We start from the raw sequence: 27798 nt of genomic DNA, 5'->3' as shown, positions 1-27798 counted from the left end.
AGTGTTAGATTAATACATGACTACTAGCGGTATTATTATTTACTGTTAGATTAATACATGACTACTAGCGGTGGGTGGTATTATATTTACTGTTAGATTAATACATGACTACTAGCGGTGGGTGGTATTATATTTACTGTTAGATTAATACATGACTACTAGTGGTGGGTGGTATTATATTTACTGTTAGATTAATACATGACTACTAGTGGTGGTATTATATTTACTGTTAGATTAATACATGACTACTAGTGGTGGGTGGTATTATATTTACTGTTAGATTAATACATGACTACTAGTGGTGGTATTATATTTACTGTTAGATTAATACATGACTACTAGCGGTGGGTGGTATTATATTTACTGTTAGATTAATACATGACTACTAGTGGTGGTATTATATTTACTGTTAGATTAATACATGACTACTAGCGGTGGGTGGTATTATATTTACTGTTAGATTAATACATGACTACTAGCGGTGGGTGGTATTATATTTACTGTTAGATTAATACATGACTACTAGTGGTGGTATTATATTTACTGTTAGATTAATACATGACTACTAGCGGTGGGTGGTATTATATTTACTGTTAGATTAATACATGACTACTAGCGGTGGGTGGTATTATATTTACTGTTAGATTAATACATGACTACTAGTGGTGGTATTATATTTACTGTTAGATTAATACATGACTACTAGTGGTGGGTGGTATTATATTTACTGTTAGATTAATACATGACTACTAGCGGTGGGTGGTATTATATTTACTGTTAGATTAATACATGACTACTAGTGGTGGTATTATATTTACTGTTAGATTAATACATGACTACTAGTGGTGGGTGGTATTATATTTACTGTTAGATTAATACATGACTACTAGCGGTGGGTGGTATTATATTTACTGTTAGATTAATACATGACTACTAGTGGTGGTATTATATTTACTGTTAGATTAATACATGACTACTAGCGGTGGGTGGTATTATATTTACTGTTAGATTAATACATGACTACTAGTGGTGGGTGGTATTATATTTACTGTTAGATTAATACATGACTACTAGCGGTGGGTGGTATTATATTTACTGTTAGATTAATACATGACTACTAGCGGTGGTATTATACTTACTGTTAGATTAATACATGACTACTAGCGGTGGGTGGTATTATATTTACTGTTAGATTAATACATGACTACTAGCGGTGGGTGGTATTATATTTACTGTTAGATTAATACATGACTACTAGCGGTGGGTGGTATTATATTTACTGTTAGATTAATACATGACTACTAGCGGTGGTATTATACTTACTGTTACATTAATACATGACTACTAGTGGTGGGTGGTATTATATTTACTGTTAGATTAATACATGACTACTAGTGGTGGGTGGTATTATATTTACTGTTAGATTAATACATGACTACTGGTGGTGGTATTATATTTACTGTTAGATTAATACATGACTACTAGTGGTGGTATTATATTTACTGTTAGATTAATACATGACTACTAGTGGTGGGTGGTATTATATTTACTGTTAGATTAATACATGACTACTAGCGGTGGTATTATATTTACTGTTAGATTAATACATGACTACTAGTGGTGGTATTATATTTACTGTTAGATTAATACATGACTACTAGTGGTGGTATTATATTTACTGTTAGATTAATACATGACTACTAGTGGTGGTATTATATTTACTGTTAGATTAATACATGACTACTAGTGGTGGTATTATATTTACTGTTAGATTAATACATGACTACTAGTGGTGGTATTATATTTACTGTTAGATTAATACATGACTACTAGTGGTGGGTGTTATTATATTTACTGTTAGATTAATACATGACTACTAGTGGTGGGTGGTATTATATTTACTGTTAGATTAATACATGACTACTAGTGGTGGTATTATATTTACTGTTAGATTAATACATGACTACTAGTGGTGGTATTATATTTACTGTTAGATTAATACATGACTACTAGTGGTGGGTGGTATTATATTTACTGTTAGATTAATACATGACTACTAGCGGTGGGTGGTATTATATTTACTGTTAGATTAATACATGACTACTAGTGGTGGTATTATATTTACTGTTAGATTAATACATGACTACTAGTGGTGGTATTATATTTACTGTTAGATTAATACATGACTACTAGTGGTGGTATTATATTTACTGTTAGATTAATACATGACTACTAGTGGTGGTATTATATTTACTGTTAGATTAATACATGACTACTAGTGGTGGTATTATATTTACTGTTAGATTAATACATGACTACTAGTGGTGGTATTATATTTACTGTTAGATTAATACATGACTACTAGTGGTGGTATTATATTTACTGTTAGATTAATACATGACTACTAGTGGTGGGTGGTATTATATTTACTGTTAGATTAATACATGACTACTAGTGGTGGGTGGTATTATATTTACTGTTAGATTAATACATGACTACTAGTGGTGGGTGGTATTATATTTACTGTTAGATGAATACATGACTACTAGTGGTGGTATTATATTTACTGTTAGATTAATACATGACTACTAGTGGTGGTATTATATTTACTGTTAGATTAATACATGACTACTAGTGGTGGTATTATATTTACTGTTAGATTAATACATGACTACTAGTGGTGGTATTATATTTACTGTTAGATTAATACATGACTACTAGTGGTGGTATTATATTTACTGTTAGATTAATACATGACTACTAGTGGTGGTATTATATTTACTGTTAGATTAATACATGACTACTAGTGGTGGGTGGTATTATATTTACTGTTAGATTAATACATGACTACTAGTGGTGGTATTATATTTACTGTTAGATTAATACATGACTACTAGTGGTGGTATTATATTTACTGTTAGATTAATACATGACTACTAGCGGTGGGTGGTATTATATTTACTGTTAGATTAATACATGACTACTAGTGGTGGGTGGTATTATATTTACTGTTAGATTAATACATGACTACTAGTGGTGGGTGGTATTATATTTACTGTTAGATTAATACATGACTACTAGTGGTGGTATTATATTTACTGTTAGATGAATACATGACTACTGGTGGTGGTATTATATTTACTGTTAGATTAATACATGACTACTAGTGGTGGTATTATATTTGCTGTTAGATTAATACATGACTACTAGTGGTGGTATTATATTTACTGTTAGATTAATACATGACTACTAGTGGTGGTATTATATTTACTGTTAGATTAATACATGATTACTAGTGGTGGGTATTATACTTAGTGTTAACAAGCTATCTAATGTGTTTTGTGTATTCACTTCTTCATGTGGCGAATAAGCCCCAAAATGCATTAGCCTATGATATTGGCGCACATAATAATGTAGGAAAATTCAGAAAATTCTGGAGCCCTATTTTAACAGTAAAACATAATACCTTATTGTCAACTCACAATTCAACTAACAATTCATGACAGTCTTTGGATTAGGTTGCTTTATGAATTCCTGCTTGGACACGTTAGATGAAACAACTTGTTTATTGAATAGCCTACCATATCAGTAGTCTATTACAGTCTAAAGCACTGAATGACAAAAGATGAATGATACAATATAATTTATCACGCTGTGAAAAAAAAAAAGAACATGTGCAACCAAATCGTGGGCTGGTGACACCAACTCAAAAAGTTGGTGGCACTGGGGAAAATGTTAGTCTGGATCCCTGTCAAAGGGTTTGATGGTTTCTATCTGCTGCAGAGTAATGTGTTCTGCCAATTTGGCTGTTGGGAAGAGAATCATGCGATAGGATGTTATGCAGCAAAATATGTTAGTCGGACAACGCTATGTACAGTTGAAGTCACAAGTTTACATACACAAGTGGCCCACCGTTTGTCCTTTTGACAGTAGATGTTCAAGAGGACAATGAGTGAAGCCTCCACACACACACCACTGGCAACAGGACCAGAGGGGTCGGTGGAGTCTGGTTTAGTATAGGTACAAGCAGAACCCCAGCAGGATAGAAAAATGCAGATAGGATGAAATACGAGGGAAACCAAGACGAATCACAAGTTGAAGACAGACCGGTCAGAGGGGCTAAACAAAATAACAGCCCCCTCTGCTTTCTCTCCCCGTCATTCCATCTGGAAAGTCTGCATGTTTGTGACTACGTCTGTATGTCTGTCATTCAGCAAACACCCTCCTTCCCCTTTGTCCCTTGACATTGTTGGGTAGGGTTCAGCCCAAACCAGGGTCTCAAACACCCACCTTGGGGCCCCTTGTGCTTGTAGAGGCCCTTTCCACTGGCCAGACTTTTTAGTGTGTGTGTGTGAACCCACTACGCCATGGGCCTCAAATAGGCACTTCATCATGGGGGGAGTGACACGGTTTGGGCCCAGGGTGAGAGTTAAACAGCTGGGCGCTGTCTGCCTCACCTCTACTCTCCACTGCTGTGTGGCTCAACTGACTGGATATTTGATTGTTCTAGCAGGGAGAGACGGGGCTGAGATGACAGAGTCAGATGGATTAGATAAACAGCAGAAGATAGCTTAGCCCCTGAAGTGTCAGCAGGTGACTAGCCCACATGCTTGGCTTGGAGAATGTCCCTGGACAGGAGTGTCAGATCATCGCGTGATGCTGCTGGATCATAAAATCACCATGTCCATGACCAAGCTGCCTGCTTTCTCTAATCTTCAAATCAATCTACTGGGCTCAGATGCTTCATTCTTGTGCACAGGTTAAAGGGTTCATGGTAAAAAAAAAATAGCTCAGGTCAGGGTAATGCAGGGCAATAGTTATTCAATGCGCATTACAGTCTAAGTAATACCCTCCATGCTGCACATCTCAGCAAAAATCTATTGAAAACAAAAATCAATATCGTTCATCAAAAAAATATATCTTCCACACTTCACGCACTGCAGTTCGGGGCCCATTCAAAATGAGTATGGATTCAAGGATGAAGCCTAGACTGTACAGCACACTCCACTGGCTTCCAGTCGAAGCTTGCATCATCTTCAAGACCCTGGTGCTTGCCTACAGAGCAGCAAGGGGTTACTGCCCCTCCTTGCCTTCAGGCTATTCTCAAACACTACATCCCAACCAGAGCACTCCGTTCCACCAACCTTGGCCTCTTTGCCCTCCCTCCCCTACAGGAGGGCAGCTCCCGCACAGCCCAGTCAAAGCTCTTCTCTGTCCTGGAATCCCAACAGTGGAACAAGCTTCCTTCTAAAGTCAGGACAGGAGAGTCCCTGCCCATCTTATGAAAACATTGAAAGAGCATCTTAAATACCTCGCTGCCATTGGACTCGGGAGCAGTGGAATCGCTTCACCATCTCAACGGACGATTCTGCTTTTAGCAGATGCCAGGTGAATGCTACCTGTCTGTATGACAATGCATACAGAAATGGTTTGTCGAAATCGGCGAGGAAGAATTTGACTGGCCTGCACAGAGCCCTGACCTCAACCCCATTGAACACTTTGGTGATGAATTATTACGCCGACTGCAAGCCAGGCTTAACTAATGCTCGTGGCTGAATAGAATCCCCATAGCAATGTTCCAACATCTAGTGAAAAGCTTCCCAGAAGAGCGGAGGCTGATAGCAGCAAAGGGGGGGACCATCTCCATATTACTGCCCATGGTTTTGGAATGAGATGTTTGATGAGCAGATGTCCCCACACTTTTGGACATGTAGTGTATCTTAAGATGAACTCATTTATTGTAAACTGGTCTGGACAAGAGCGTCTGCTAAATTACTAAAATCTCAAATGTACAGTATAGCGATAGAATGCCTACCCAGATCACATATCTGTGTAACCACTATGTAGCTTCACAATTCATCTCATTTAGAACAAAGAACTTGAGAGCAAATCTGTGGCGAGAGGAGTCTCCTCAGATCATGAAGCCTGGGGTTGAGGTGCATTGCAGTGGCGAGCAGAGTGGATATGGAGAATCAGGTAGGGGTGTGTGTGTGTGTGTGTGTGTGAGGCCGAGAGAGTCAGTGGGTCTGGGGTCTGATTCATGCAGAGCTGACAGGCGTGCACAGTGCAGCTTGTTTCCACTCTCTCGGGGTCCTTTGGATACGTGGCTCTTTCCTGCACCGACAGCCGCTCCACGGGCGTGCTGGCCAATCACCTAGCATCCTGACGTCACTAGAGCCCGACCGATAAATAGTTTGACTGATATCAGCCTTGCATAGAAATATTCGTTATTATATACAGTACAGAGAACAAACAAATATGTCTGCTCATTTGAGGTAATTTTTTTATTTGTTCAACAAGCTGCTCATTGAACATCATTCAGTTCTCAAGTCACGACGTGAGAGAGTGGGCATGGCGGTTCGACACTGAGTAGCTTGCCACAGCCAGCGACAGCGTATTTCAACCAGTAAATAATCAGAAGTACACTTCACCAAGCCAGCAGCCCTGTACTCATCACATGCTTACTTAACATTAGCTGGCTAGCCAGCAATGTAGTTAGGCTTTGTCTTGTCAGTAAGGTAGTTAGCCTAACTAGCAAGCAAACTGTTTATGTGCCAATGGGAACTCATCCTTGATACAAAAATAACACAGTTACTATCTGGGCCTATTATGTTAGTGGGCTTATTATTTTTTTTTTCCTAAATACACAATCTGCAAAAAGAATGACAGTTCGAGTATATCTACGATTCAGACCATGTTTACATTCATGAAAAAATATTTTCGCAATGAACAGCTAGCGTGTATTTGCCGAAACAATATTTCATTCATTGTAGGGTTGCCATTCTACTTTTCTTTACATGACATTAGATTGTTGTAAAGCACTGTCGGCAATACAAATGCTGATGCTGACATCTAGTGGTGACATTACAAACGGCATGTTACTGCATTTCACTGCATAGTTTCAACTTGTGAACAGCGCAGTTTCAGATATAATTTGACAGTTATTTTCATTCAGTCCTTGTTTATTAGTGTTCTTGTAGTGCTTCAGCACAAAACCTAATGCATTCTTCTAGAAAAAATATTTAAGTTGTACCTAACGTGGAAAACTGAACAAGTGTTTTGTATTTAGAGGACATGATTACTTTTTGGTGGTCATCATATAACCAAAAGTTAAATGTCATTTGACATATTTAGTTAAGAAATCATAATTTAGTGCATCTGTTAATCTTCGGAGAACAATGTGTAAAAATAAATAATAAATCATTCCACCTCTATAAAAGTTTTTTTTTAACTGACCGCCATTAACCAGTCAACAAACGGTAAATAAAAAATACAAATTAAACAGTAAAATGACGTGACCAACTGAAAATACTATCAGAGGTCTGTATATAATGACGAGACGCTTTTGTCTCCGCCCTAACAATGGGAGTCGTCCCAAGGCGAGAAGGCAGGCGACAAGCTTAGGCCCAGAATAAGCCCACAGAAAAGCATTGTACAGATTTTGGCGACCGAAACATCTCGCTCCTTCCTCTGATACCATGCATGCATACAAGGACCAGACATTTTTCATTAACAACTTGATGGAAACATGCAACAATAGCATGCCTATCGTCTTACAGTCAAAAGACTAGAGACTATTATTGAACATGTAACTCCAGTAATTTGCCAAAATGCAATTTGCGGAAAACACAGTCCTAAACAGCGCACCTCATGCAAGCAGTTCCATATGTGACAGAGATGAAAATCTCCATTAGAAACTTAGAAAGAGGGGGAATATAATAGCAACTACAATAATAGGTTGCTAATATGACTAGGATTGTCACTTTGGCCTATGGACAATGAAAGATAGTTGATATGAAAACCAATGGAACAATGGCATGAGGAAGTCTTTATAAAATAATTGCCTCCACATTCCTACAGATGGATTTTCACATGGCTACTTTGAAGCCAGGTAAAACATGCCTCATTATTTGAAGTCAAGTAAAATGTTCAGGTTTCAAACAATTATATCGCTTCAATCTAGCATTATAAAGTGGTGGGTGACGAGCTGATAGTGAACCATAGGCAGGCTATAGCCTACGCATCCCAGTGGCGTGCTTTACGAGTTGAGATTGTGGAAAAAATAGCTCCTTTTTAATCATGGCAAACAATGTTTTTAACAAGATTGCATTTAGAATTTTCATTTCTTGCTCAGTGACTGGGCTTACAAAAACAGGTTTCACTCCAGTAACCTACAGGCTTCATGAAGAGCCACGCTCGCGCTGTCTGACAGGTGGTAGGCTATTCAGCTCCTCACACTAGGCTCTGTATGCTGTGCACATGTGAAAAAATCAACTGCATGATGAGTAACAAAAATACACAAGGGCCAATTCCACCAAATTATGCAAATTAACCTTTTGACCGATAAGCATGTCAAATGTATTTTCGGCAGCTAACCGACTAACATCCCTAGTCGGCAGATATACCTGTAAATCGGTGACTTTTGCCTAACTAAAAAACGGTAACAGACCCAAAAATCCTATATCATCGGGCTCTAGTCGTCATCCTTGATTCAGTGACATCATAGCACTGCACCCATGTTCAGTGACCCACAAAACGGAGGGAATCGCAACATATCCCAGTTCTGTACTGCACACCCCATCCATGGGATATGCATAAATCAGTAAAATGGTAGAATGGTAGTACTAATGGTAACTGGACCATTCTCAGTACTGTGAGTCTCAGAGGGTAAGGTCATTATCCAATGAAGGGAAAGTAATGCGGTTGCCGGTAACATGCCATAAAATAATATTATAAAGTTTCAAAACAAGTATCTAGGGATCTGACTTGAGGAACGGGTCTCCTGAAAATAGCCCACAAAAAACCTGTCCTCCCTCTCCGCCAAGCCAAAGGCAAGCTCGGCATGTACACTGGCTACGCCTGACCTGACAAATGAGGCCAAACAGCCGTTCTAGAAAGCAATAAACCTACCCCCCACCAACTTCTCACTGAGGAAAGACAGAGAATGGGAATTCTCCCTGCAGTCACTTTCGTCCTGATTTTCCAAGGCCTCCATCACTACAGAATATCACATCAGTTATTGAGGGGTGGAGATCCCCCTCTGCTGTTGACACTGAGTATCACACTGGATGTGCCGCCCAATGTGAGCGAGGGTGAAAGGTGTAGAGTGCTTACCTTGGGCAGGCTGGCCAGTGGGGTGGGGGCGAGGGTCAGCTCACTGTCTGGCTCAGGGGCTGGGATGTCTTCCTTACGCTTGACATCCAGGATCAGCTGGGCAAGGAAGTTCTGCTGGAAGCGAGTCCGTTTGCCCAGAGCACCTGCATGAAGGGAAGACCTCATCCAATTACCATGTTACACATACACTTCCCTGACCAAAAGTGTAGGCCTTCTAAACAGTCAAGCTGTTACTGTATGTTGAGACTGGTCCAAGCTTACTGTACCTACCTATCATGTTCATATCTAGGCCAGAGAGTTCCTTGGCCCGTTGAAAGTGCTCCTTGGCTGGGTTGTACTCATAGTAGGTCAGAGACGTGTAGCCACATTCCAGGTGGAACTGGATGGACAGGTTCCGGAGGGTTCCCTCAGAGAACAGAGACTCATACTTCATTACTGCAGAGAAGATGAGGCCAAAGGATAATAAGACTACCTATTTCAGTTAAACATAGAATAATTTGCATAGATTTAATAAGCTATTATCAGTTGAGTAAATTTATTTTAATTTTATTTTTAAATGCATTTTTTTTTTTCAAGTTCTCAAAACCGACCATCGTATTTTAGCACCAAAAGACGGCACATCTCATCTACTTCTAAAATTCCATTGAAGACCATCCAGAGGTCAAGAGCTCAGTGCACCTGCAGACCATTACCGTGAGGTCATTGGTCGGCAACACAGAGCGAGAAAGACCTCGAGGAGACACATTAAAAGAGACAAATGGACAGCGGAGAAGAGAAAAGGTGTTTTGGCTTCGTCCTATCAGTTTAGTCTCGCTCAAGGCTGTGCTCGGTGTGGAAATGATCCCCGGCTCCTAATGTGTATAATTCATGACGCCACGTACCCTCGCATTCCCCCATTCAACATTTATGAGGCAGCATGGGCCCATGCCAGAGAGATTTACTCTGCACCTTGTGTGTCACCTTCACTGCAGCTATTTCACACCAGGAAATGAGCTTCCTGGGCTGTTGTGACATGTGCAACGGGAGGGGGCACTTTTGTAAGGATAACATAACACCACAACAGCCGTGTTGGGTTAGAGCTGCGACACCTTGACGGACGGTCGTTAAGATGATGACAAAGGAACAGAGGGGGATGAAAGTGAAGGTGAAGAAAAGAAAAGTCCTTGCCCAATTTCAAATTTGGATAGGAGAAAACAGAGTGAATAGGTGTCGTGACCAATCCCTTTGCATTGCTAGGTTGCCAGGGAGCATGGGATCTGCTCTGAAACAAACATCCTTGACAGGGCACAATATTCAGATCAGGTAGTACTGTACCTCCCCACCCATTTCACTAAGCCTCAAAACATTTTCTATTTCATACCTACTGATCACGACCCTTGCAGCATGACATCACAAGATTAGTATGGGCCAACACAGGACAAATGAGCATATAACTTTACGGGTTTACTGATAATCCTTTTTAGGTCTGTTATTCGGGCCTTGTTAGAATGAACACTGACTGATTTATTCATTCTCAGGAAATGTTATTGTCGGGTGAAAGAGGCCAAAGAGAGACCACAATAACAGTCAGTGTTGAAATAGTGTACATTATTGTATCGATCCTCAGTGTCAACTCAAAACCAACAGCAAAGCGTATGAGAGAAAGAGAAAATGGATTGTAAAAATCCCCTTTCCAATCTGCATGCCTTTCACACCTCACAAAGTAGTAAACAGGATTGTGTTTCACTGGCTGCATCTCTGGAATTTGGATTGGCTGACCCTTCACACACACACACACACACACACACACACACACACACACACACACACACACACACACACAGAGAGAGAAAAGTGAACTCCCGTTTAAAGCAGAGGTCAACTATAATTAAGCAGAACAATCTTAAACCGTGGTCTGTTACTACTGACCTCGTGGCACCTCTACACAATAGGATAAACCAATGGGCAAACAAGTTGACTTAATGAGCTCAAACCACCCTGAAACTAAGGGGAAGGTGAAACAGAAAATGGGGTTTCAAGGGGGATTCCCTTCAGTCTCATTCCCACTATTTCTTAAATTTGATATGCTGCCCTTCAGTCCCTTGACCTTTTGGCCCTGATGGAGACATGGATCATCCCAGAGAACACTGCTACTCTAGCTGCTCTTTCCTCATCTGACTAGGTTCTGTCTCGTTGTCAAAGAGCATCTGGCCAGGGCTACTCATTTCTCATTGAATTCCATGCCGTCAATGTCACTTGTCGACTACAGCTTAATATTGTTGTCATCCATTGCCCACCAGGTGCCCTTGGAGAGTTACTCAATGAGCTTGACTCCTTGATACACTCAACTCATATCTCCGCTTGGATGTCGGCCCACCACCTCATGCTCATCCTTGGCGTGACCCTGGACAACACCCTGTTGTTCTCTGCAAACATCAAAGCAGTGACTCGATCCTGCAGGTTCATGCTCCACAACATCCGTAGAGCACGACCCTTACCTCAACCTTCCCATGTTCTCCCATGTCACTCCGTTCCTCCGCACACTCCTCTGACTTCCAGTCGAAGCACGCATCCACTACAAGATCATGATGCTTACCTACAGAGCAGCAATGTGAACCGCCCCTCCCTTCAGGCTCTGCTCAAACCCTACACCCTAACCCGAGGACTCAGTTCTGCCACCTCTGGTCTCTTGGCCCTCACACCCCTACGGGAGGGAAGCTCCCGCTCAGCCCAGTTCAAGCTCTTCTCAGTCCTGGCACCACAATGTTGGAACCAGCTTTCCTCTGAAGCTAGGACAGCAGTGTCCCTGTCCAAAAAGCCCTACCTCTTCAAAGAGTATCTTAAATAACCCCCCTCACCTAGACCCCAGAGAGAGAAAAAAAAAATAAAAATAAAAATAAAAACTCACTTACAATTTCTCCCACCCCACCCCACTCCCCCCTTTCCTAGCTTTGACTTTGCTGATTACTACTCTGAGGAAAAGTGTACTTACTATGCCTGTGATATGTGGTTGTCTCACCTACACTACATGACCAAAACTGTGTGGACACCTGCTCATTGAACATCTCATTCCAAAACCATGGGCATTAATATGGAGTTGGTCCCCCCTTTGCTGCTATCAGCCTCCACTCTTCTGGAAAGGCTTTCCACTAGATGTTGGAACATTGGAGCGGGGACCAATCAGCCACAAGCGCGTTAGTGAGGTCAGGCACTGATGTTGAGCGATTAGGTCAGGCTCAAGGTCGGCGTTCCAATTCATCCCAAAGGTTTGATTGTGTGGAAGAACCTCAACCCTGAGTTATTCAAACCATTTCTGTATGGTGCACATGGCCATTGTGCACAGGGGCATTGCTGAAACAGGAAAGGTCCTTCCCCAAAATGTTGCCACAAAGTTGGAAGCACAGAATCATCTAGAATGTCATTGTATGCTGTAGCGTTGAGATTTCCCTTCACTGGAACTGAGGGGCCCAAACCATGAAAAAAACAGCCCCAGACCATTCCTCCTTCACCAAACTTCAAAGTTGGCACTGCATTCGGGCAGGTAGTGTACACCTGGCATCCGCCAAACCCAGAATCATCCGTCGTGCTGCCAGATGAAGGCCTTGCGCATGCTCGGCCATGGAAATCCATTTCATGAACCTCCAGACGAACAGTTCTTGTGCTGATGTTGCTTCAAGAGGCAGTTTGAAACTTGGTAGAGAGTGTTGCAACCAAGGACAGATGATTTTTACACACAACGTGCTTCAGCACTCTGAGGTCCCGTTCTGGGAGCTTGTGTGGCCTACCACTTCGCGGCTGAGCCATTGTTGCTCCTAGACGTTTCCACTTCACAATAACAGCACTTAGTTGACCGGGACAGCTCTAGCTGGTCAGAAATTTGACGTACTGACTTGTTGGAAAGGTGGCATCCTATGACGGTGCCCCATTGAAAGTCACTGAGCTCTTCAGTACGGGCCATTCTACTGCCAATGTTTGTCTATGGCGATTACATGGCTGGGTGCCCGATTTTATACAACTGTCTGCAACGGGTGTGGCTGAAATATTCATAACTCATTTGAAGAGGTGTCCACATAGCGACACTATATATACACGAAGGTATCTTAAGATGAATGCACTAACTATGTCGCCCTGTATAAGAGCGCCTGCTAAATGACTGAAATGTCAGCTGTAGTAAGAGAGGAAAACTCTGTTGCGCACCCTGGCAAAACCAATTAATCAACGATACTCCTTTATACATAAACAATAGATAATATGCCATGTGTTTCACCAGTGATTTGTTGCCAAGCACTGCGGTGAAAGTGAGTGTGAAGGACAGAGCAGTCAATATACCCACCACAGCGGGCAAAAGGGAATAGCACAACAACCAAGCCAAGTCATTTCTTCACAGTTCACACAACATTGGGGGCTTTGGGCACTCAACCTGTCAACAGCGAGAGGTGCAAAGTGCAGGAGAACCAACACCTGTGTTTGAGTCACATGTTTCAGGTGTTTTAGTCATGCTCAATCAACCATCACTTGGGAGAATAGAGAGGACCTAGATTTTTATAAGATGCACTATGACCATTAGCAAATGTCTCAGTGAACAATTTTCTGTTAAAATGTATGGTGAAAAGCCTAAATTCTTCCATGTTACTATAATTCACAATATGGCGGTACATAAGTCCATTTGTGAGGGCAAATATTGGGATAGATTGCTTTCAGAATCTGACATCCCCTTATGTGAAAACATAAGCAGAGCTGCTCACAGGCAAACATAACATGTCCTTAACATTAAAGCAATGTGTTTGGCAGCAGGACTGGCATCAGCAACTCCCTCCTGGGTGCAGTGGCCCAGCAGCAGTGACAGGTTGGCTGCGGCGCCTGGCGACCTCTCAAACTGGAGCAGATTTCTAGCTGTGTTGATGCATAGATCTGGCTGGACACTGGAGGTGTCAGCGCAGCAGCTGTGGCTTTTCCACACAAGCCACTGTGTTCATCTGCTGTTTTCTGTCCTTGATTGTGCCGGAACATTGGGCGCATATAGACAAGACGTTAGAACGATGTGTTGTGTCAGACACGGAAAACAGACTTCTATGACAGTCAAACTGACAGGATGTATCACACGGTCAGAGTATCCCAATACTCTGCTACTCACTACAAGAGGCAGTGCTATATTCAGTACCAGTGCCTCTTCTCATCCACCATTATCATAACTGCATGTGGGAGAGGTGGGGGTTTTCTGCAGTGTGCCAACATAAAAAGGCCAGTACCATTCTCCTCAATACCCCTGACCTAGGCTCTCTAGGGCTACCTCCCATTGTTGAGGAAATTAGGGCTTTCGCTGAACTGCTCACAATAGCAATTGAGGGGGCGGGCTGGCTGGCACCAGTACCAATGTTTAGATGCCCCACTCCCACCAGCATGCCCTGGTGCCTCAGCCCACACAGAGCCCTCTGTGCACGCTGAGGCAGGGCTGATCCATCTTGCTGCCGTCTCTCCTAGGTTCTGATGAGATCAGAGCCAGACTGGAGTTCCACAGGCAGACTGACTGACTTCATCCTCCAGGTGGGGGAGAGAGACTTCAACGCAGCTGATGTTTCCCTCCTCCGCCTACCCAATTACCTCACTCGCTCCCTTCCATGTCCCTGCCCGTATGAGTCATACAGCGGCAGTCAGGCTCCTCAGTAGTCAAACAGGCGTTTTCATGCAAATGCATGTCCTAATACAGAGGGAAACACAGGGGTCATAGATGTATACTGTAGATAAAGGTATAATCCTCAACCCAAACCAGCTCTGCAGAATGGCCATGTAGAACGTGGCCACCGTCTGGTTTTGATTTACAGCGATGTAGCTACCAAGGTTGAATGGTAATAATGGACCATGCTGATATAACCATGCAGTGCATATCTGCCTGTGATTCAGAGGCAAGATATCTCAGAGTTCCATCTGCAGCAGGGATTGATTATGTTCCATTTGTTGCTCCATTCCAGTTTCTATGCATTCCTCAACTTGTTTGTCTACCCCCCCTCTTCATTTCTACTCCTCCCGCCATCTTTCCCTATCTCCACCCAGTTAAAGTGTTGAGCGGGAGGACAGATGCCATGGCTCCTCTTCCAGGACTAAGGATGGGGCTTGTCGCCGCCTCTCCCAAGAGCAGGCCAACTAGGTGAACCACTTTCCCAGACGCCCCCTTAAAGCTAGACGAATGTCTCTTTCTGTTGCCCCGGGTGGAAAACCCAGCACCTCCAACTACACTTAACAAATCATACAGATTCCACTCAACACAGAGGCCCTTGGTCCCTGCAGCTAGATAAAATGACCTTCCCAGTTGAAATAAATTGTCAGTCGAAGTCGTCAAAATAGGCTCGTTCCAAAACATAGGCTATAAGGAAATAACCCTATGCCCTCCAACATCACTCGTTATTAGGTTACATTTACGGAACACTATAATTTCAAAGAGGTCAGGTAGGCCTATTACTTAATTGATGTGAATAGACCAATATCCGGATAAATTAAGAACAGGTGTGTTTTCTGCATTGAACAAATTATCAGTTCTTCAATTTAATAAACATCTGACATATGCATTTTGGAAATAGAGACCATTACTAAAGCCCCTAGGACTTAACATTTCTTCGGGATCGGTGTCCCATCCACGGGACCGTTGAGCTAACGTAGGCTAATGTGATAAGCTTGAGGTTGTTAGAAACAAGAAAACAGCACATAGAATTTAAGATTTCTGCCAATATCAGATATGTCTAACAACACTGTCCAACTTAGTGGGTTTTACAGTGAAAGAATACCATACTATTGTTTGAGGAGTGCAGTTTTGAACAAAGTAATGAATAAACAAATTAGGCACATTCGGGCAGTCTTGATACAACATTTTGAAAATAAAATGCAATGATTCATTGGCTCAGCCCAAAATCTTGCACGTGCACTGCTGCCATCTAGTGGCCAAAATATAAAGTGCACATGGGCTGGAATAATACATTATGGCCCTTCTCTCGCATTTCAAAGACGGTACAAAAAAAAATACAAAAGAACGGTTCTTTTTCTTATCTTTTACCAGATCTAGTGTGTTATATTCTCCTACATTCCTTTCACATTTCCACAAAACATCAGTGTTACCTTTCAAATGGTACCAATAATATGCCTATCCTTGCTTCAGTCCTGAGCTACAGGCAGTTAAGATTTATGCCATTTTAGGCGAAAATTTAAAAAAAGTGGAAATCCTTAAGAGGTTTTAAAGGAAAGATTCACCCATTTTGCATAGGATGCTAAACTCATCATACTGGCTGTATATCAGCCTGCTTGATCATCGGCAATAGCTCAGATACACGTTACATTAGCCTGGGAATAGAACATCGCTCAGAGATGAACAAAAACTCTACAACATTCAAAATAGGTCAATCTTTCCTTTAAGTGAACTCTTGAAAATAGATAAGTGGAGCACATTAACTTCACACTTTCATGTGTAATCATTACTCATTCTGTTTTGCAATGAAAAATTATGCGTTTATTGGACAGATTCAGGTAGGTCTCCCCCATTTGCTGAACCTGTCCAATAGAAACACCAGTTTGTGTTGGAAAACCGGACAGTTTTGCAACTTTTTGGAGAACTGATTACACCCATGATATCAAGTCAAATGCTTTTGGTGCCCTTCGTGAGGTAACGTCGATCAATAGATGACTAGCGCTCACAAAATACGGGGACAATTGATTGGTTAGCTAGTGCAGTGTTCTCTGAAGTCAAGACTCCAAAAGGTCTATTCGGTAGAGTATATTTTAATCCTTTCTCAAAGAGCTCAATTCCTTCCCAAATCAGATGACTAATTCTGGGTTTAATAATTGTATGTATGTATGGTTCCCTGCCTCTTGAACGAATAATGGACTACCTGTTCCTACACTGCAATTCAATGTGCAATTACAAACCCAATGTGACAGACACAGCAGAGAGGGAGCCGGGGATAATCTCGCGGCAATTTCCCCACCAGCAGTCTCAAAACGCAGTCACACTAAACTATCTTTGTTCAAGAGCCAATGAAGGCATCACATTGCAGAACTGTCTAAAAAGGAATAACACCAGCAGCCTCCCTGTTACGGTCTTGGTTGGCAAATTTCCCAGTCAAACAGTTTCTTTCAGATTCCAAACTGAACAGGCTTCCAGTGAGGGAGAACAAAAAGGTTAGTGCTTTGTTGGCTGTCAGTTTGAGGAAGGGATGTCATCTTTAAGAGGAATAAAGCGCAGAGGATGTGTCAATGCTGACATGAGCCCTGCTGCTTTGAAATGCTATTATATTTCTGTGGCCCAGCCAGCCACACTCCAAATCTCCATAAAGTGATTAAGAGCAGTGAGAGATGGAGAGAGAATTAATAAATTGCTCATATTAGGGGTCTGGATCAAAAATGGAGCTAATGTGCTCTTTTCTGTTGAAACAGCGCTTATTTCCCCCATGCTGATGAGGGAAAATAACAGAACGGCAGAGTCTGTAGAAAAGTCAAATGTCTCAACTCGGCATCAACGGTGGGTGATCCCACAGTCTCAACCAATGAAAAACTCCAACATTATGGATCGAACTGACAGATCTCACTACCGACTGACTGCACCATGAACTTGCTGGCTGTTGAATGTCGACAAGGCCTTCTATAGCAGGCATGCTTCGCAAACCTGTCATGTTCTCTACGATGTCTCAAGGTAAAGTCAGCCATCAATATCATGCTAATGATGCAGGTATTCAGTCATATCATAACTACATAATCATTCCAAAAAAAATTGCTACTCAAGCAAAGAGTTACATGCATTGCATTATAACTAGGGTTGACCCCATTTAGTCAAATGGTCGATTGTTTTGGTCGACTAAGATTTCTTTAGTAGAGAAGCCGCAAATATATATGCAGTACCAGTAAAACGTTTGGACAACGACTCATTCAAGGATTTCTCTTTATTTGTAATATTTTCTACATTGTAAATACTGAAAACATCAAAACTATGAAATAACACATACGGAATTATGTAGTAACCAAAAATGGGTAAAACATAAAACCAATTAATATTTTAGATTCTGCAAAGTAGCCACCCTTTGCCTTGACAGCTTTGCACACTATTGGCACTCTCTCAACCAGCCTCACCTGGAATGCTTTTCTAACAGTCTTGAAGGAGTTCCCACATACACTGAGCACTTGTTGGCTGCTTTTCCTTCACTCTGCTGTCCCTTCACTCTGCTGTCCAACTCATACCAAACCATTTCAATTGGGTTGAAGTCAGGTTATTGTGGAGGCTAGGTCATCTGATGCAGCACTCCATCACTCTCCTTCTTGGTCAAATAGCCCTTACGCAGCCTGGAGGTGGGTTTTGGGTCATTGTCCTGTTGAAAAACAAATGGATATCCCATCTGGTTTGTGCATAGTGGAACTGGCGTATCGCTGCAGAATGCTGTGGTAGCCATGCTGGTTAAGTGTGCATTATACATCTTTTTTTAATCAGAGTGTCACTAGCAAGGCACCCCCACGCCATCATACCACCTTCATGCTTCATGGTGGGAACCACATATGTGGAGATCTGTTCACCTACTCTGCGTCTCACAAAGACATGTCTGTCAGACCCAAAAATCTCAATTGTAGACTCATCAGACCAAAAGGACAGATTTCCACCGGTCTAATGTCCATTGCTTCTTGGCCCAAGCAAATCTCCTCTTCTTATTGGTGTGCTTTAGCAGTTGTTTCTTTGCAGAAATTGAACTCTGAAGCATTTATTTGGACTGCAATTTCTGTGGCTGGTAACTCTAATGAGCTTATCCTCTGCAGCAGAGGTAACTCTGGGTGTTCCTTTCCTGTGGTGGTCCTCGGGAGCCAGTTTCATCATAGTGCTTGATGGTTTTTGCGACTGCACTTGAAGAAACTTTCAAAGTCCTTGAAATGTTCCGGATTGACTGACCATGTCTTAAAGTAACGGACTGTCGTTTCTCTTTGCTAATTTGAGCTGTTCCTGCCATAATATGGACTTGGTCTTCTACCAAATAGGGCTATCTTCTGTATACCAACCCTACCCTGTCACAACAACTCATTGGCATTAAGGAAAGAAATTCCACAAATTAACTTTCAACAAGGCACACCTGTAAATTTACATTTGCTTAACACTTTTTCGGTTACTACATGATTCCAAGTGTGTTATTTAATAGTTATGTCTTCACTATTATTCTACAATGTATAAAATAGTACAAAATAAAGAAAAAACATTGAATGAGTAGGTGTCCAAATTTTTGACTGGGACTGTATATCTATAATTTTTTTATGCACACAAGACAACTGTCTAAATCACATCTGTCTCAGTGGACTAATCCATTGCCTAGGCTGCGGAGAAGGCACACCCAGTAGTAAACTCACCATTCTAATCTACAGTGTTCGTTTGGTTTGGGTCATTTCTGTTAAGGTATTCAATATATTATTATTACAGTCTTACTGTTCTCATTGTCAGAGTGGCCACGATGTTTGCGGAACGAACAACCTATGCGTTCTGGATCATTCCAATCCATTTGATTTGTCAATTCATGAATTGTCTTTTGTTTGTAGCGCTCCAGTCAATGTTGAGTAAGGACGCGCACGTGATTACACATAGAAGATGACCTAGGCTACCTGGCCTGCGTGCAAACGTTGGTCTATAAATGTGCCAATTTGGAATACTGATAGTATTTCTGATTGTCTTTACTCACCACCACTAATGAGCTTCTCAAATAAATGTTTTCTTCACCTCAAACAGCAAGCAAAGTCTGCTATGACATCCATTGAGAATGACAATAGTTCCTCAATGTATCCCATTTGAAAAATCTTTCCAGCTCTCTTTTGAATCCCACTCCCAGGGAGAGTAATAATAGGCCTTCCTGATTACCTATTATAATTTGTGCAAATAGTCTACAGCTGTGACTGTCTGGAGCAGGAAACTTAGTGCCCTCACTGGCGCAGAATTGGACCAGCGTCGTCCGGGTTAGGGGAGGGTTTGGCTGGGGTAGGCGGTCATAGTAAAATAAGAATTTGTTCTTAACTGGCTTGCCTAGTTAAATAAAGGTTAAATAAAAATAAAATACAAATAGTTGGTAATGACAAGAAGCTAATTTTAGATTTTTCATTAACCACATGATAATGATTGAGATATGAAGACTTTATAAATCATTTACATGAAACTGTTCCACGAATGTGCATATGAAAATCATACCTGGCACACAGATCGGTAGAAATGGCACTCGAAATGGCAAAAGTTGCCGACCTATGGTGTAGCCTACTTACTACCAGCAACTTCAGGAGCTTAACGGTAGAATTTAAGAAGGACAGCACCAAGGGTAAGGGTCGGAAAACACGTTATTGATCTCTGGCTCCCTCGAGTCACTTGTGTGGCTTAATTATTTTAATCAAAGTGTGCTGAAAGTATTAGACAAGCTCATTAACCTATTTTCCACATTATATTACAGCCTTGTTTTAAAATGGATTAAATAGTTTCCCCCCCATCAATCTACACACAATATCCCATAATGACAAAGAAAAACAGGTTTGTAGACATTTTTGAAAATGTATTACAAAACCCCCCCAGAAATATCACATTTACATAAGTATTCAGACCCTTTACTCAGTACTTTTTTGTAGCACCTTTGGTAGCGATTACAGCCTCAAGTCTTCTTGGGTATAACGCTATAAGCTTGGCACACCTGTGCTTGGCGACTTTCTCCCATTCTTCTCTGCAAATCCTCTCAAGCACTGTCAAGTTGGATGGGGAACGTCACTGCACAGATATTTTCAGGTCTCACCAGAGATGTTTGATAGGGTTCAAGTCCGGGTACTGGCTGGGCCGGCCATTCAGAGACTTGTCCCGAAGTCACCCCTGTGTTGTCTTGGCTGTGTGCTTAGGGTCGTTGTCCTGTTGGAAGGGGAATCTTTGCCCCAGTCTGAGGTCCTGAGCGCTCTGGAGCAGGTTTTCATCAAGGATCTCTCTGTACTTTGCTCCATTCATCTTTCCCTCGATCCTGACTAGTCTCCCAGTCCCTGGCGCTGAAAAGCATCCCCACAGCATGATAATGTCATCACCATGCTTCACAGTAGGGATGGTGCCAGGTTTCCTCCAGGAGGCCACTGTATTCTTGGGGACCTTCAATACTGCAGGCATTTTTTGGTACCCTTCCCTAGATCTGTGCCTCGACACATCTGTGGCCTGTCTCGGAGCTCTACGGACAGTTCCTTTGACCTCATGGCTTAGTTTTTACTCTGACAGGCACTGTCAACTGTGGGACCTTATATAGACAGGTGTGTGTCTTTCCAAATTATGGTCAATCAATTGAATTTACCACAGGTGGACTCCAATCAAGTTTTAGAATGATAATCAATGGAAATAATTTCAAGTCTCATCACAAAGGGTCTGAATACGTAGGTAAATAAGGAAAATGTTTGTTTTTTTATCAATGTGAAAAAATGTCTACAAACCTTTGTAGAAATGTTGTCATTATGGGGTATTGTGTGTCGATTGATGAGGACATGTGTTATTTAATCCATTTTAGAATAAGGCTGTACAAATTGTGGAAAAAGTCAAGGGGTCTGAATACATGGTATAGTTGATTTTATATAAACACATATGGTGTGTCTACATATGGACAAATACACCTTTTAACATTTCGACTAAGATTTTTTTTTTTTGGGGGGGGGCATCCCTAATTATAGCACTGCGTCAATGGACAAAAGGTTTAGGCCTACAGATTGGTAAGGTCACAGCTTGCTATACGTCATCAGAGTTTCATCTGAGGGGGATATTTTTAGGAGGTTCTTTGAACCATCACACTATTAATCAAGTTCTTAATGTACTCGTCTCCTGTCCTAGGCTATCTGTTCTGGTAAGGCCTAATCAGGACTCCTGTGTAGTGGTGGTCCAGAGATAAAAGGAATAAAATGTGCTTACAGCTGAGTTTTCCTTAAGTGGACACCTTTAACAGGCTGACTACACCGCTCGCACATTGCAAAATACATTTAGAAATCTGTTTTTCAATTATTGCACCCACACTGCTCGCACCCGCCAACGAGTGTCTGCGTTGCCACGGGCTAAAATAGTCATCAGTTCTATTTCTGACTCTGCTAGTCCTGCCTCTCCCAACTCCTCATTGGTTTATAGAAGTAGGTACCCACGTGCCATCTCCTCATTGGTTATACCCACGTGGGAGACAAAGACAAATGACGTCAGTGGCGGTAATGCACCTAATTTATGAAAGTTGTCAATCACAATATAAAGTCAAGAGAAGAAATAACCTGTAAGGAGGAGAGATGACTAGAAACGATTCGGTTGACTGTTTTATGTGTGGATTAATTGGCGGAGTAGAGGACCTTGTGCATTTCAGGTAAAATAACAACGCAATGTTTATTTCCCAGGACAAATTAACTAGCAACAGCAAGCTAACTAGCTAAAGTGTCATAAATATTTAATGATCTTCGACCTGTCCCCAAATTAATATAATTGGTTCAGAGTTTGTTTTGATATTTTAACCTGCGTGTCGTGATCGCGTTGGGTGTGGGGGGGACAAGATAAATGTATGCACGATGACGCACGCGCACAGCCGGTTTGGGTTCAGTATAAGTCCTTTTGGAGGAAAATTAACCTGGCCGTCCTCACCCACCCAGCACAAAATTGCTGCAAATGAAATAAGACTCCTATTCAGAGGAGCGATGCCCACTTCAAATCTGACACAGAGACATTGTGAGCTCATCCCCTGCCACACTCTGCCCCACACACACACACACAAAGGTGATGTCCAAAGTGAGATAAATATACCTTTCACCTAGCATTTTAGATTAGCCTAGGTTAAGGCCATATGACACTGGACTGCAAACATGCACAAGTATATACCAAACAAAAGGAACAACTTAATTTTGAGTTCTGGATTCACCTGGTCAGTCTGTCATGGGAAGAGCAGGTGTAATGAATGTTTTGTATACTCACTGTATATAAAAAATACATTTGTTTTCAAGTAATAATGTTGCCTCTTTTAGATACTATTAGTTGCCATGCACAAAAATTAAAGTAGTTGGCTTATTCTAATAATTTCCTTTCGGTCTCGAGAAAAGTATTACATTTGCTCAAACCTTCAATTCTAATGAAACACATTTCAACGTGATTCATACCCATTTCTTTCTAACCCACAAAAACATTTGCTTCGTGCCTTCTATGTTCAAAGGAATGGGTAGCAGAGCACCCCATGGTGGTACAGTGAGGCACATAAGTGCTTATAGGACCTTATATCATCTTAGTTGAATTATGACAATCAAGGCACACATCCAGATGGTGCATGAACAAGATTTGACCTCTGACCTTTCTCTATGCTGGTTTGGGCCAGGCCGAGGAGCTGAGGAGAGCGCTCCTCCAAGACCTGCTGGTGTAGGCTCACGTAGCGCAGGGTCCACCAAGGCAGCAGCTGCACACACGCGGAAACATAGAAAACAGAAACAGGTTAGTGAGTGTGTGTGGGAGAAGGTAAGCAGAACAACAAACAAATTAATGAAAGAGCATGGGAGAGTGTGCGCTTTTGTACCAACGGCCCAATACATAAAGGTCACACGTAACTAAATAACCATAGTAAATAATAGTAACTAAATAATACAAGCAAATAAGTAACTACAGTACTAGTGCCTGAACGAACTGAACACATACGACAACCCACTTTGACCCTACATACTAACACACATATCAAAAGAATGCTATAGTTAAGTGAGGCTGAAACAGCCCAAAAAAGTTGCCAACTCTCTTTTTTCATCTCTGACCAAAACGCACAGTGGCAGGGAAAAGAACAGCTCCCAGCCATGTACGCGTTTCTCTCCCCTATCCCTTCTCTCTTGCATGGCCAAAGGTAGTGAACCATGTGAAAAGCCCATTTGCGTTCAAGGGAGGACATCTTTCTCATTTGCGATGCACGAGGCCGGCTATCCCGACCGTGTCGCCGTATCGTTAATCGTCTGCCTCCTTGAATCAATATTCTTATGACACACACGGGCACACACACTGCCATCTCAGAGGAGGAGGGTGATATGCAGATGAACGTCACAGCCCCATCTTCTCCTCTCTTTAGGACTGGGATGGGAGAGGTGGAGAAGCTGGGTGATAATAAGGTACAGGAGGATGGAGGGGGCAACAGACAGCGCGCCTTTGAGTTAGACCGCCGCTGAACTCCAAGGGTAAGTGTACGTGTGTGTCTGTGTACGCACGTCTGTGTACGCGTCACATAAACTTTAATAGTATGATCTCTAGAATGGATCTTGTAGTTAGAATATTTCTTATAAAACCACACATTCTTTCCGCATGTTATAATATGTAGGCAAATGGAACCCTCTAAAACAGCCTTCTTTTACGATGTGGATGTGGTGGTGAGCTTCTGAAATTCAAAGGCAGCCAATAACGGAGTTAAATAACTACTATTTAGCCATTACGCTATAAAATATTTACAGGTGAATAACCTGCTGAAGGGAAGTGTTTAAGTTACATGCCTACATGGAACCCATACTGGCTGCACGCGTGCGCCATTGTGCATAAATATATTTTGTCCCCTCACACCAAACGCGATCACAACACACAGGTTAAAATATCAAAAACAAACTGAACCAATTATATTAATTTGGGGACAGGACGAAAAGCATTAAACATTTATGACACTTTAGCTAGTTTGCACTTGCTAGTTAATTTGTCCTATTTAGCTAGCTTGCTGTTGCTAGCGAATTTGTCCTGGGATATAAACACGGAGTTGTTATTTTACCTGAAACGCACAAGGTCCTCTACTCCGACAATTAATCCAGACAGAAAACGGTCAACCAAATCGTCTCTAGTCACCTCTCCTCCTTCCAGGCCTTTTCTTCTCTTGACTTTAGATTGCGGTTGGCAACTTTCATAAATTAGGTGCATTACCACCACTAACCTCGTTCATCTTGCAGTCACCCACGTGGGTATAACCAATGAGGAGATGGCACCTGAGTACCTGCTTCTATAAACCAATGAGGAGAGGGGAGAGGCAGGACTTGCAGCGCGATCTGCATCAGAAAAAGAACTGACTTCTATTTTAGCCCTTGGCGAGACAGACGCTCGTTGGCATGTGGGTGCAATAATTGAATAACAGATTTTTACATGTATTTTTGCAATCCTCGCGCACGTGACGCGAGCGGTGTAGTCAGGCTGTTAGGAGCTCCCAAATAGAAAGCATGATTCACTACCCACCCCATTGTTTTATTCCTCCAAGAATAATAACCCCGGTGAACTAATCTCCCTGGAATATCAGGATTCTAAAGTTTCAGCACAGAGGGAGGGGGTAGGGGTAAATAAATACATCTAGAGATGTATTTGTGTGCTGGCAATGGAGTGAAAATCCAAACCATTACTGTGTGTGTGGACAGGGAATGGCAATGCGGGAATAGGTTTCTGCACCCACATCCAATGATTCTCCCAGTTCCAGTGGCTTAGAGCGAGAAACGCAAATCAAGCACAGCACATCTGAAGGAGTCAAGTACACATCCGTCTCCCTGACCAGAATCTTTGCTGTATTGCCTTTGTCACTCACCTAATTTTTCTGTGTCGGGGAGAGACCCATGTGGACGTGACGAGTGTCATTTCACCATCACAGCTTCAGCTAATGTCCAGTGACAAAGTGATATCTCCGCTATGTTATCGCTTACCTCGAAGCTATCCAGCTTGGCAGAGCAGTTGACCAGCAGGACCCTGGCCAGCAGCAGGAGGAAGGGATTCCCCACCAGGCAGTACACGGACTCTCCATCCAGGAGAAGACTGCTGAGCAGGGCTGAGGTCAGGGCCCCAGGCTGGGAGGGAGAGAGAGGACACAGAGGAGTTAGACTGGTATACGGCTTAGGAAAAGATCCATGATCCGTTGTCGCTTTGCTGCTCTGTCCCCTGAAGTGATGCCCGAGACGACAACTCTAACCCTCTTGCCGCGACGTTCCAGCGCCTTTCTGGCACATTCCCACTTGGTAGGCTGATGGAGCCCAGCTGAGGGGCATTAGTCAATCGAGTGTGTGATCGGCTGGACAATCAGCCCCAACAGTTGACAGGTTGGGGATAAAAGACATTTTAAGAAAAGGTATAACTTATAGAACTGTTACTAAAGTTATATCTGTAAGCATTTCTGTAAGTAAATTACATAATAAAGTCTAAGTTTGAACCATTTACTCTGTCTGCCTCACTGAGCCTCTGTACCCTGAGATCTTCTTAGCTCTGGTCCATGGCAGTGGCCTGTCCCCAGGCTCTGCCACAGTGGGTATGAGGGGGAAAAGCGATTTACCCAGAGAAAGGTCTTGATTCTTGCCTGTGTCTCCAGTCCACCACTTTTAACAAACACTTTTATTAACTCAGTAAGTGCAACGTTATACCTTTTTCCCCCAAAATGCAGTGGCACATTAGTGATTGCATGCACTTATTGAGTTGATCACAATGCATAAATGGAGGAGCTCCATTTACAAGGGTCCTCTAAACAACAAGGCAGATGAATCACAGCCTGGAAAAGTATTCAACAGCAGAATGACGGTCTCTGGTGTAATGTGAGATAAAGTCGACCAATCGCGTCTCCTCACCCTCACATAATTGGGTCCTGTCCCTCTCCCATTCCTCCTACAGTTGTCACGATAACATTTTACAAACAATACCAGTCCAAGTATCATGGCACCAAGTAGTATAACGATACCACAGGGGTGGAAAAATTCAGTGACATGTATACTACACAGTATATACAAACTAAACTCTCATAAACACACACTTTTACACTGCTTCTTGAGCAAGGTAGTTAACCCCCAACAACAACTGCTCCCCGGACACAGATGAAGTGGATGTCGATTAAGGCAGCCCCGGGAACCTCTCCGATTCAGAGGGGTTGGGTTAAATACGGAAGACAAATTTCAGTCTACTACTTATCCTGATGCCTAGCCACTTTACCCAGCCTTCATGTACCCCTGCAAATTGATCTGGTACTCCCTGTATATAGCTGCATGTGTGTATTTTATTCCTTGTGTTACCATTTGTAACCCGTTTCAGGAAGCTAGGCATGTGTCGCACATCACTACTTCACAGGAGGCATTTAAACTTTATTTTTATCATCAATATACATTTTTTGGCAGGAATGTCTTCTGGAACATGTGAACTTTCATGTGCCTTAATAACAAACTTGTATGCCATTTGTAAATACAAAGTTAAATTTACAGCTATCCATGATTGGCTGAGATAATGGATGGGCTGGACATGCCGAGAGATGAATTCGGATTGGTCTGCCATGTAGCATGCTTCGGTCTATAACATTAGCTGCTCAGTATGTGCAGATAGAAAGTTCTACAGCAGCTTGTTCTTTAAAGAATTAATGAACCGAGGTGTTGCTTCCACTCAACATTGCTGCTCTGAAATTAATAGGCGCTATTAGACAAAGATCACTGGGGAAAAGTTGTGAGTGACTCTTTTCTGGAGGACGACCTTGCCATGCTGACTCGCTCCGTTACTGAAAATGAATCAGAGGATGAGGAAATGCCTGAATTATGTAAAAACATTTATTGAAGGCATTCATTTCTGATGGTGTTGGGGAAGAAACGGAGACCGACAGTGTTGTCACAGAAGTTAACAGAGTTTTGAAATCAGTGGAATGCCCGGTGGAAGCAGAGAATGATTGCCAAATGTGGAGAAAAAGTCGAAAAGAAAACAGAAGGCTGTTGTATAAAACACCTGTC

The 27798-nt window shown here is 42.1% G+C and overlaps 1 protein-coding gene across 1 annotated transcript in view; it reads right to left on the bottom strand.

Annotated features, from left to right (window-relative positions):
• Positions 1-27798, bottom strand: part of ttc27 (tetratricopeptide repeat domain 27) — a 143344-nt gene that overhangs the window by 99548 nt on the left and 15998 nt on the right. The window contains exons 4-7 of the mRNA XM_035754246.2: positions 25753-25893; positions 23408-23510; positions 9385-9549; positions 9115-9257 (exon numbers count right to left, since the gene is read on the bottom strand). Coding sequence (XP_035610139.1) covers positions 9115-9257; positions 9385-9549; positions 23408-23510; positions 25753-25893 — 552 coding nt within the window. The remainder of the gene's footprint in view (positions 1-9114; positions 9258-9384; positions 9550-23407; positions 23511-25752; positions 25894-27798) is intronic.

Source organism: Oncorhynchus keta, chromosome 36 (genome assembly GCF_023373465.1).
Source record: "Oncorhynchus keta strain PuntledgeMale-10-30-2019 chromosome 36, Oket_V2, whole genome shotgun sequence".
Lineage (NCBI taxonomy): Eukaryota > Metazoa > Chordata > Actinopteri > Salmoniformes > Salmonidae > Oncorhynchus > Oncorhynchus keta.
The sequence above is the reverse complement of the archived record's forward strand: the minus strand, read 5'-3'. Positions and strand labels throughout refer to the sequence as shown.